The 12,033-nt window shown below is 35.5% G+C and overlaps 1 protein-coding gene across 1 annotated transcript in view; it reads left to right on the forward strand.

Annotated features, from left to right (window-relative positions):
- Positions 1 to 2,782: 2,782 nt before the first annotated feature.
- The window catches only part of LOC141441294 (uncharacterized), a 41,535-nt gene continuing 32,284 nt past the window's right edge, over positions 2,783 to 12,033 (forward strand). The window contains exon 1 of the mRNA XM_074105980.1: positions 2,783 to 4,580. Coding sequence (XP_073962081.1) covers positions 2,987 to 4,580 — 1,594 coding nt within the window. The 5' untranslated portion in view covers positions 2,783 to 2,986. The remainder of the gene's footprint in view (positions 4,581 to 12,033) is intronic.

The raw sequence follows: 12,033 nt of genomic DNA on the forward strand, positions 1-12,033 counted from the left end.
TCAAATGAATTCTTCGCAGATGAAGTCGCGGGCAACAGCTTGGTACTTAGTGCTTTTTTGGCGGCGTTTTTATTCGGTTTTTTTTTTATATTTGCTGCCTTTTTTGTGTCGGGGGTTTTTTAAATTTTTTATGTATTTTTTTTAAGAACTATTAAAGTGTGTTTGACGCACATCAATTTGTACAGTTGAGTTCATTTACATGTGCACACTTACGCTATCAAAAATATTTGAACACGACTCTATTGTTAGAGGTTTAGGGCGTGTGTTCATTATATTTTTGATAGCACGTGTAAATGAACTCGACTGTATCAGATATTCTAATTACTTAATTACCAAACATGCGCTTGCCGCTGCCGCTGCGCTCACCGCGTAAAATGTTTGGTAATTAAATTAGATTATTTGATGCAAATCGATGTGCGTCAAGCGCATTGCGTTCAACGCTGCATTTATCGCATAAAACAACCAAGCGCTTAAGTCGTTGTTTAAAACAAGTGAAAATTTTTATTTTTTTTATTTTTCTCAAATTTAGTCACCTGATGGGTTGCAATTGTTGCCGCCCATGGACAAACGCAATACGAGGCGTATAACAGGTACGTTGCGGGCACTTTGGTACTACTTATTGGTCAACACGGCAAGCAAAGCTCCTAATAAACCATAATTAAACCATACCATAACCATTAACCAACCACCAATAACCATTAACCATTAACCATTTGCTCGTTTGCCATCCAGTCAAATAAAAAAATAAAAAATTGTGCTTCTTATTAGGTTTACGAGTTGTAAAGTCACCGACGTTGCTCAGAGAATTAGTTCGCCGAAGTGGCGCTGGGCTGGCCACGTCTGTCGCAGGACCGATGAACGGTGGAGCAGACGGGTCCTCGAATGGAGACCACGGACGGGGAAACGTAGTGTAGGGCGTCCTGGGGCACGGTGGACGGACGACCTTAAGAGGGTCGCTGGCGGCGGATGGATGCGAGGGGCTGAAGACAGTGTTGTGGCGCGCCATGGAAGAGGCCTATGTCCAGCAGTGGACTGCTGTGGGCTGATGATGATGATGAAACATTTAAAATTTAACTTTGCCCATACAACACAACATTCCTTAATACTTCGCAGAATGTCACATAAATGTTAATTTAAACCACCATAATAGATAGTTAACGTAGGTGGAAATTATAAAATAATAATTGACTTAAACATAGGACGGAAGGTCACACCTTACCTCTTAAACACGTCCAGTTAAATGATAAAGATCTCCACTGAGAAAATGAGTATGAGTTATTAAGACAATAAAATGATGTACTTACCTAAGTAGTAATACGTGACGTTATTTGACTTAAAACTTCTAATAATAGTGACGTATTAGGTACTCATTAGATAATATAATCAAGTATTTTTTTTTTATTGAAATGTACTACTTAATTGGGGATTCGTATACAAAATTTAACCAATGGCCATCTTGCAGAAACAAAAAACTAAATATGTATAGCCATCAGAACTGGTTTAAGGGTAAAGGGTGATAAGCTAGACATTTTGACACTAGTTCATTCAACACATAAAATCGAGATTTTTCTTTCTCAGCAAGTGGTCATTAGTTCTAGGTAGGTAATGATAGGACTCTGCTAAGAAGTAAAATATACTGGGTTTTTACTAAAACAAAAACCGGCAATCAAAATAATGGTTTAGACCAGTTACGCTCAACCTGCGGCTCGCCAAGCTTCTAAGAGTGGCCCGCTTGGCATAAAAATGGGATTCTCTTCCGACACGAGTAATACACTCTCTTGGGACACACGAGTAATATTTATCTCGACGTTAGTTCGTTTCCGTCGACTGTTTTTCCGAGTCGACTGTTACTGAACCAGTGCAATACTTGTTTAGCCTCGTCTGTCCTTATCATCAAGTGCGACGGAGGTCTATCGCTTGTAGGCTTAAAATAAAAAAATAATAATATTCCAAGCTTCTAAAATTTGCACAAAATAGACATTCAAGTTATAATTCAATCAATATATCGCACTCCTGGAACAAGAGCGAATCAAGTCAATAAAATAATGTAATAAATTCATTCATTTCCTTTTTATTTAGACTGAATTCAACTTCTAGAATGTCTAAATTAAGTTGACCTACCTTTGATATGGGAGTGCGATATATTAATAACTTTGTGATTTCATTGATTAAAAAAAAACCATACCAGCCTGTAATATTTTTTTCATCACACTTGCTCGTAAACAGTGTCGTAACATGCAGGCTACCTTGGTTGCAACCCCCCAAATAAAACCCTCGACCTTAATGTGCTTGTCATGAAACCCGTGGTCGGTAAATGAGTCATTGCGCGGACACATTTTCTTGCCATGAAGCCCAAGGTCGGTAAATGAGTCAATGCCCGTACTGATGGTGCTGCGCGTGGCGCACGGGCGGTACTAGAATTACGAACATCGACTCATTAAAGCCCTCAGTCTTCGACTTCGGGCTTCTAAGAGACTCTCGTTCGTAATTCCTTATTTACCGGGCGGTAAGACACAATGTACTATTTTCGAAGTTTTACAACGAAGATTTAAAAGGCGAGTGTTAGAAAGCTACTCTACTTTTGTCATAATAGTTGATTTATTCTTTTGTCATAGAAGTTGGATGTGAAAACAATATTAAATAATTATAAGGCAATAAGAGGACAATGTGTCGCTGCAGTCAATCCATCGCAATCAAGCGACGGACGATCGTCCCTGCATCACTATTTTTACGTAAATTTTGGACGCATGCCATGAAGCTTGCCCTCGCGCCACAACTCGCACACAATCCCGAGGCAAAACGCTCCTATTCCTATTAAATATCTCTTAAAATTCACTAAATACCCCATCTAAATTCTAAGATTGATTCACTTGTGTATTTAATTAGAAATGTTCGCGTTTAGATTAGATAGTGTGATAGAAATAAACTTGAGAGTTTAGTTTGAGCTCAGTTTCGACGATGGCGCGGTGAGCGTCTCTCGCCGGCCATGGCGCGATACCAATGGACGCTAGCTCTAATTATAGTCTGCCTGCCTATCCTAGCGACAGTGATAACCGCATTCCGTGTACGCGATTTACCTAAAAGTGCAGTTGAAAGTGCTACAGAACACAAGATAGGGCAAAAACATAGTGTGAAAACTGAAAGTGCTAGAAACTACGAGGAATTGAAGAAAGCTGTTCGCGAAAAGCAACAGCTGATTAATCAGAAGGCAGATGAGTTGAAATCGGGGTTTTTATTTAAAATTGACAGTGAAAGTGGTGACGATGACGATGGTGATGAATTGGATGTTTTTAAAAGTAAGAATAGTGATAAAGTTAAAGACAAAAGTAAATTGAGCAATATTGAAATAGCATCAGAAGCAAAAAAAATGAAAATTCCAAGAAAAGATGACGACGACGATGACGACGACGACGACGACGACGACGACGATGATGACGATGATGATGTTGATGTCAATAACAAAAATCGTAAAGTGAAAGCTGAGGAAAATAAAAAGAAAATCGAACCTGAAACTCTCCAGCAACAGAAAAAAATAGTATCCAAAGAAAAAAGTAAACCTATTACGCCACTTTTCGTTGATGACGATGACGAGGATGATGATGACGAGGATTCGAAATATTCTAGAAAAACTGAAAAAAATGATAATGCCCGGAAAGCACAAGCCCCGAAATCAGATTCAAAAAGTTTAAATTCTAAAAATAATGTAAAGCAAATTAAACAAGATAAAAATGTTAAAAGAGAAAATGACAGTGATGACGACGATGGTGATGATGACGACAACGACGACGATGACGACGATGATGACGATGACGATGATAAAGAGGTATTGAAGAAAAATATTAAACAACCTGTCAAGAATACTGTATTAAAGAAGGATATACCAGACAACGCAGCTAAAGACGCCAAAAAACATGATGTAGACACCAAAGAAACTAAATTAAACTCAAAGCCAAAACCAACCCAAGTAAAAACCGCAGAAAGCAAGACACCCGTCATCAAAGAAATTAAACCCGCCGAGCCAAAATCTAAAGTGGTAGACAGTGTAGTTAAGAAGCCAGAACTGCCCAAAGAAAAACCAGCAACTAGTCCACCGATGAAAAAAGAAGAAAAAAAAGATCAACCTGCGCCCAAAAGTAAAGCAGAAGTGCCGAAAAAACACATAGAGCCAGAAAAGGAATCAGAAAAAGCGAAACTAGTTCCTGATTTAAAACAAAAAGGGGAAGAGGTAAAAAAAGTTGAAAAGAAACCTGCTCAAGTACCAATAAAAGATACCAAGACTGTAATATCAAAGTCTAAAGATACTAAAGGGTCTGGTGAAACCGAGCAGAAAAAGGAAAAAAGCGGAAAAAAAGAAAAGCACAAAGCACTTGACAGTAAGGAGATCAAGAGTGAAAGTCACATGGATCACCTGACAGATATGTTGTACAGACGAAATATGCTCATAAGTGAATTCGAAGATCTCTACGCATTCCTACCGACATTTGCTCCAAATTTTTCTCGAATTCACAATCCTGAATGTAGACGGCATGGGCAAATTTTGTTAAGACAACTGCGCGGAACGAAACTATGGGCTTTGAACAGTAAGTACTTAATTATTTTACTTTAAAAGTAAAGACAAACAAACTCTCACTACACTCGTACTACATAAAAATAACATACCTAAGTAAATCAAACTAGTTTCCAAAAGTGATGAGATGACCGTATCTTACCCTGCGAATATTTGCACAGAACAATCTTAAAATTTAAGATTTAATCATCTCTGATCCTGAATAGAATCTTGTCTGTTTTTCTAAAACACATTTCATGTTCATTACACTCACACAAGATATAATATATTTTAAGAAGTTTTTGTATTAAAAACAAATTATATGACTGTCCGTCAGAGGAAACTTTTGCCAGTGTCTCGTGTATTTTGAAAAGTTCTAGAATACGAAATATGAGAACTAATGTTGCATGAACGATGACAGCACGAATCATCTACATAGATAATTTGCCATTCGCTTCATTTGCATTATGACAACTGCGGGTCAAATGCACAGACGAAAAAAGCATGAACTTTTTTGCAAAAAACACTGTCTATTAAGTAAACTGAATTAAGCTTTAACAAATTAACTAAGCAATTTGTAAGGGTATAGCCGGGTGGGTAAGCATGGCGAAACTGCCCTTAGCGAAAAAAATAATTTCCTTTTACTGGGTTATTAACCTTTACATATATTATGTAGCGCTTTCACCAAAAATTAAGCCAAATGAAGTATTTGACTTCAGGTTTAAAACAAAACCGCATAAAAAGATATAACATTTTTATTTTATTTTAGCCAAAGTACTAATCCGATTTCTTTGTAATTTGGATATGTTGTACAAACAATTAAGGTCGCTTTCTAAAAAAAAAATATTGAATTCTCTTGAAAAAATAAAAAAAAATCGAGTTAACAATTTTCAAAAAAATAAAAAAAACGTGCGACATTGCGACGATTTCCAAATTTACATATTTTATGTAGAATTTAATGATGTTTAACATATATTTTTTTCAATAGCTAAAATCGGTATTAACAGTTTGAAAAATCTTTTAAAACTTTCTCTTCATACAAGCAAAACAAAGTTGACAATAAATGAATGAAGTATATTTTGAACGCTATCTTAACGAATTTGAATTTAGAATGTGACGTTTTGCACTATAAATTGCTTTTGTGGCTATAATATACGGCTACGGGGTACGCATTTTTTGTAGAGACTGTACTATTATAAACCAGTTAAACGGCAGTATATAATTGCTACGAATGCTGCTTAATCACAAACAATTGCTTAGTTTAAAGTAAAAACACTAATTACATACTTAATTACTTACATTTTCCGCTAAGAAGTAACGACGTATTTTTTCGAAAAAAGTTTTTTCAAAGCTTCATATTTATTCAATGAAGGAACAGACATCTCACAATCGTTAGCGCTCAGTATAAAATTCGTGCCATTCTACCATTCCCGCCTTTTTGTTTTTTTTTTAATTGTCTGAATGCCGTAAGCCCTAGCCGCATACAGCCACGGATTTTAAGGTCCGCACTCAGTAAAATAAGTCGCGTTCTAAATTCAAAATGCGTTGGGAATATAACTTCATAGTGTAATACGTAGAAGTTACTTTGTTTGAAAAGAATGTATGGGATGTCACTAATTCAAATTTTTCACACTGTTAATCCCAATTTTAGTTATTAAAATAAATGTATGTTAAACATTATTAAATTCTACATAAAATATGTAAATTAGGTAACTGTTGCAATATCGCACGTATTTTTTTTTGAAAGTTGTCAACTCGATGCTTACCCGGCTATACCCTTTATAAAATTTGTTTCCAATCTAAAAATAATTATTAATACAACTCAAACGAAACAGGCTTTTTTTTAATTTACTTTTGCAGAAATACTATTAAAAAAATTACGGTATAACGTGAATTTTTATTGTGTATTATTAATATGTATGGAACAAATTATAAGGCAATCGGGTTCTTTGTTTTTTATTACATTATTTTTTAATTTTCATGTGAAAATGGAAGCTTAAAAGTGGTGTTATATTTTCGAAAAACATAACCCTACTCCAGGCAGTCTTTCATTGGGAATTGCCCACTTTCCACACTGTAGTGTAAAATAACCACTTTAGTACTTGTTTTCGCATGCAGAATTTTCTGGATTTGACGTCTACATTTCTTATTATTTGTTTTGTGCAGCTTTTTATTAAAGAAGAATTAATGACAATTATGCCGCTGCTGTTCAAGTGGTTAATAATCACTTCTTAACTTATGCAGGTTAAAAGATGCGACGAGGTTAAACTAATGGTTACGTTCATGTTTCCGGCATTCAAAATTTAATCCTATTAAGAAAAATATTCTAACTAATATCAAATCAAACCCACGGTCCTCTGATTAAGAACTCACAGGTAAAACCACTATGCTATCAACTCGATCTTTTTAAAAGTAGGTATCAAAAAAGTTCTCACTTTTACTAATGTCAATTTGAAAGAAAGATTTATTTTGGTTCCATCAGTACTACCCACCTTACAGTAATAAAAGTAAAAGTAACTATATAACTAAATTATTTTGTAAGGTAACCAATAAAAACAAAAATCAAATAGGCGAAAAATAGGGTTTCAATGCATTTTAAAAAACATTATATTATCTAAGTTTATTATTAAAGTTATTATTTAAGTTTATTGTGTATATACAGTGTGTGGTCCAGCACCGGGGATAATATTAAACGCAGAGGCTCTATAAGTCACCGGTAATTAGATCATAATGGTTCCGCTTAATTAAAATCAAAACTTAACTTTTTTTTTCTAACAAAATTAATCGTAAATTCAATGTTTGCCATTCTAGAACCCAACCGAAGTCGCCTGTCGCGCTACAAATATCAAAAATTTACTTTACATTGCTTCTTGGAATAAACTTTAAAGTGTAATAAATTAAACTAATTATTTTTAAAAGTCGCTGAAGTAATGTTGTTCAGTTTGACGAGTACGAGCTATGTTTCAATTTTTTGCCTGTGTTACAGGCCACACGCGGTACAGGGTGTCTCTGACTGACCATGGGGTTTTAAATTCAAGTGTCGATTATACTCGCATAACTAACCTACTGCTATCTATATGCTGCTGCTAAACTACTATCTACACAGTGAACATTATAAAAATCAAATGAGGGCTATCGCGTATGAATTCGCCACTAGAGGCGCTAGTGTAGCGTGAGGTCTCCGAAATGTCAAATCTCATAGTTTTTGGGTGAGCTACGCGGGTTTATTTATAATTAGAATAATTTTGTGAATATTTTGCAATATCTGAAATTAATTATGGCAAATATGCGTTCCGGGGCAATGAATGTCTGTGTTTTGAGACAGTTTTGTCTTTCGGAAACCTTTGTCCTCTCTTTTTTCCGAACAAAACGGGGACTATGCAACACTGTGGCATGCTCGATATTTATATGGTACGGTTTTAAGGTGTATTAAATATGATTTTAATCTAAACTTAGTTTTCACGCCCGTAATAACAGACTCTCAAAACCATACTCATAAACCTCACGCAACAGTGCGCCATCTAGTGAGACAAAAAACGATAGCCCTCATTCTTTTAGCTCTAATTCCAGCACTTTGTGAGAATCGCTTTGTTCAAATATGCTTGAAACAACTATTGTAAAGTTTGCGATTTCTCGTCATGCTTGCACAGAAGATTACAGCGGGGATATTTATTTATAGTGGCACTGTTCGACTGTATCGGTGGCAGATGTTGCGCGGGGAAAAATCGTAAATAAACGTGCCGCAGTCAGTTTCAAGGTCCATCCTAACTCGTAAACTGAACTACCACGATCCTTAGTGTTCGTAGAAATATCATTCAATTAAATGTCTAAATTAATTTATAAAGGCCATAAGGAATCCATTTTTACTCGACTACGGTAAAGGCAAAAGGAAAAGTAATGATTTTAGCAGTGTATGTATGTCTGTATTTAGGTTCGTATTGCCACCTTAGCATCTAGACTACTCATCTGATTTTAATAAATAAGGTAGGTATTTTATATAATTTTTGTAATTTAATAAACTATTTTATTCTATTCTACTCTACATTCTATTCTACATGTTAAAATGAAAGAAAACATATTTTAAGTTTTTGTCCCAGAAAAGAAAAAAAGGAACGAATAACTCGCTTGCTTCGCTATTTTTAACTGAAATTTAATAATTGAGCCTGAACCTTGGAACCGTAGGCAGTAAAATTGAGATACTTAGTTCAAGCAACCAAAAGATACAAACCTTTGAAATTGATTTACATAGTTCAAGCAACCAAAAGACACAAATCTTTTGAAATTGTCCTACATAATCAGTGGGATTCAACTAGGATTTCAGAGAGATAATGCGACCAGTGTCCTAGGGCAGAAAATATTGACAACGTTTTCACTTTTTAGTTTTAGTGTAGTTTATACCAAGTTATAATATAATCATATATTTTATAATATAGTGTTATTCGGGAGACGTGAGCAGTACCAACCCTACTGGATTCAGTTAGCTAAGACTACTATATCAGACTAGTATTTGTGAGATATTTGTTTTATATTGAAAATTAAATTATTTATTAAGTGCACGGTGGGGGTTTTACTTACTTACATTATGATTGTGAATGATCCATTATCAATTACTGAGGGTGTAGGGTTGGTCCTGCTCGCGTCTCTCAAATCACCCATTATTTTTATTTTAAATAGTTATAATAAGAATAATAAGTATTTTGGTTAGTGCGTACATTTAATGCTTAAATCATTAGTAGTAGCAGTATTTATGTGAATAAATATAAGATATTCTTTGCTGTTTTACTAGGAATGAAATACAAAAAAATATATTGTACAGTACTAAAGGGTACTATAAAACGGTTACTTAAAGCTATTTTACTTTACTAATTTGGCAAGGCTTTATTATAGCACCATTAAAAACTAAAAACACGAATTACTGATGCGCAAAAAATATCTCCTTAGTAACAAGCAGTCATATTATTATGACAAGCTTAGATGCACGTTGGACAGCGGTCGGACGTGATATGATTTCTTCTAATGTATGAAATGATCTACAACGATGAGATAGCTATTTGTATTCTTTATAAGTAAGTTGTTCGCTACGCTTGCATCGTATAAAACTTATTTGCACTATAATAGTTATGTAGGTACACTAATAATTGGGGTATTTTTTGATGCGTTTATCTATTGTGTATTTTAACCTGAAGCTATACAGCGTGTTACCGGCAGCGGCGGCGGTCTTTGAGGGAGGTTAAAGTAACGTATTTCTGTAAATTAACAAAAACATTAATTTAATTAAAAAAGTAAAATTTAAACTGTTAACTTTCTAACCAAAATTATAATTGCCAGCAATGTACAGTAAAGTAAATTGACAAGTAAGTGTAAATGACAGCCGACAGATACTTTGATTATTACTTGTCAATTTACTTTGCTGTACATTGCTGGCAATTATAATTTTGTTAGAAAGTTAACAAAGTGAGTTTTATTCAGACTTTGTTAAATTTTAGTTCTTAATCTAATGTCATGGTTGAGTTACAGAAACACGTTACTTTAACCTCCCTTAAAAAAGCCTGGCTGCCGGCAACACACTGTATACGTCGAAATATAATTAATTAATTAGGTATGTGTAAACGAAAGAGGCATTTCATACAAACCATAGGTTTGCGTTCATATGCCATAGAATATCATGCACGAAACATTCTAGCACAGGTTTAATGAAGGGGGAGTTAAATACGTGTAGCACATATAACTTAGCTATATGTAAAAAAAATCATCACCATCATCATCATCCCAGCCTATATACGTCCCACTGCTGGGCACAGGCCTCCTCTCAGAACAAGAGGGCTTGAGCCATAGTTCCCACGCGGGCCCAGTGCGGATTGGGAACTTCACACGTACTATTGAATTGCTTCGCAGGTTTGTGCAGGTTTCCTCAAGATGTTTTCCTTCACCGCAAAGCTCGTGGTAAATTTCAAATGTAACTCCGCACATGAATTTCGAAAAACTCAGAGGTGCGAGCCGGGGTTTGAACCCACGACCCTCTGTTTGAGAGGCGATAGGTCAAACCACTAGGCCACCATGGCTTTTTTTTTGTATTAAAAATGCGTTCCACAAACTCATATCAATTCAAAACTGTCACATAAATATATATGTGCTGAAGACGCACAACATTATAATTTCTCTATGACTAATATAGCTTTGATTAGCCGTGATAGCCTTGTCCAGCAGGGCTACTACGAAACTCGAAACTCGAAGTTGGTGTCGTGCGGTCCCTCTGACACTTATACTATTTAATACGAGAGCGAGAGGGACGGTACGATACGAACTTCGATTTTTCGAGTTTCGTAGCAGCCCTACAGGTTTGGCCGGGCCTTTCAAGTAGAGCATCGCGAGTGCGAGTCCGGATTCGTGCCTCTTCTATTAGTACCTCGTAAAACGTTTGAAGTTCTTGACCTTTTCGTTTTTTTTTAATTTAGTCATAAACGACCATATTTATCCCTAGCCGTTACCCGCGACTCCGTGTGCGCAAAATTTGTTTATAGCAATCCCATGGGATCTATGCAATTTTCTGGGATAAAAAGTATTCTATGTTAAAAGTATTTCATTCAAATCGGTTCAGTAGTTTAGACTTGATGAAGTAACAAACAAACAGACTTACAAACGTTCGCATTTATAATATTAGTGGGACAGTCGGGCTTGTGACAGTTGATTATGAATATTATATAACTTTTAGAGGTCCTCATGACATGACTTATTTAGTCTCCATGGAATAATAAACCTTATCGGATCGAAAGGTTCCCCGAGGCGTTCTCCACCTGCTAATAGTTGTCAAATATCTGTCTAGGATAGCTAAGCTCGGGATTGCTCTTGTCAAAATTTAGGCTCTTGCAGTCGGAAGTATAGGTGTACATAATTATATAGCATAATGGTACTGATAATCTTGAGAATTCACTTATAACATATCGAGAATTCACCGTTTTTAGGGTTCCGGAGCCAAAATGGCAAAAAAGGAACCCTTATAGTTTCGCCATGTCTGTCTGTCTGTCCGTTCGTCCGCGGTTTTGCTCAGGGACTATCAATGCTAGAAAGCTGTAATTTTGCACGGATATATATGTAAACTACGCCGACAAAATGGAACAATAAAAAGTTAAAAACAAATTTTTACCTCCCATTGACGTAAAGTGGGGGTGATTTTTTTTTCTCATCCAACCCTATAGTATGGGGTATCGTTGGATAGGTCTTTTAAAACCATTAGGGGTTTGCTAAGATGATTTTTCGATTCAGTGATTTTTTGCGAAATATTCAACTTTAAAGTGCAAATTTTCATTAAAATCGAGCGTCTCGCCCTCTAAAATCTAAACCGGTGGGTGGAAAAAATTGAAAAAATTCAGGATGGTATTAAGTATATCAAACTTTCAAGGAAAACTATAACGGTTAAGATTACTTGAGAATTATTACTAGTTTAAGAGTAAATAGCAGCCCAAGGTATAAAATATACCTAAACTATG

This window comes from Choristoneura fumiferana, chromosome 2, assembly GCF_025370935.1.
Source record: "Choristoneura fumiferana chromosome 2, NRCan_CFum_1, whole genome shotgun sequence".
Lineage (NCBI taxonomy): Eukaryota > Metazoa > Arthropoda > Insecta > Lepidoptera > Tortricidae > Choristoneura > Choristoneura fumiferana.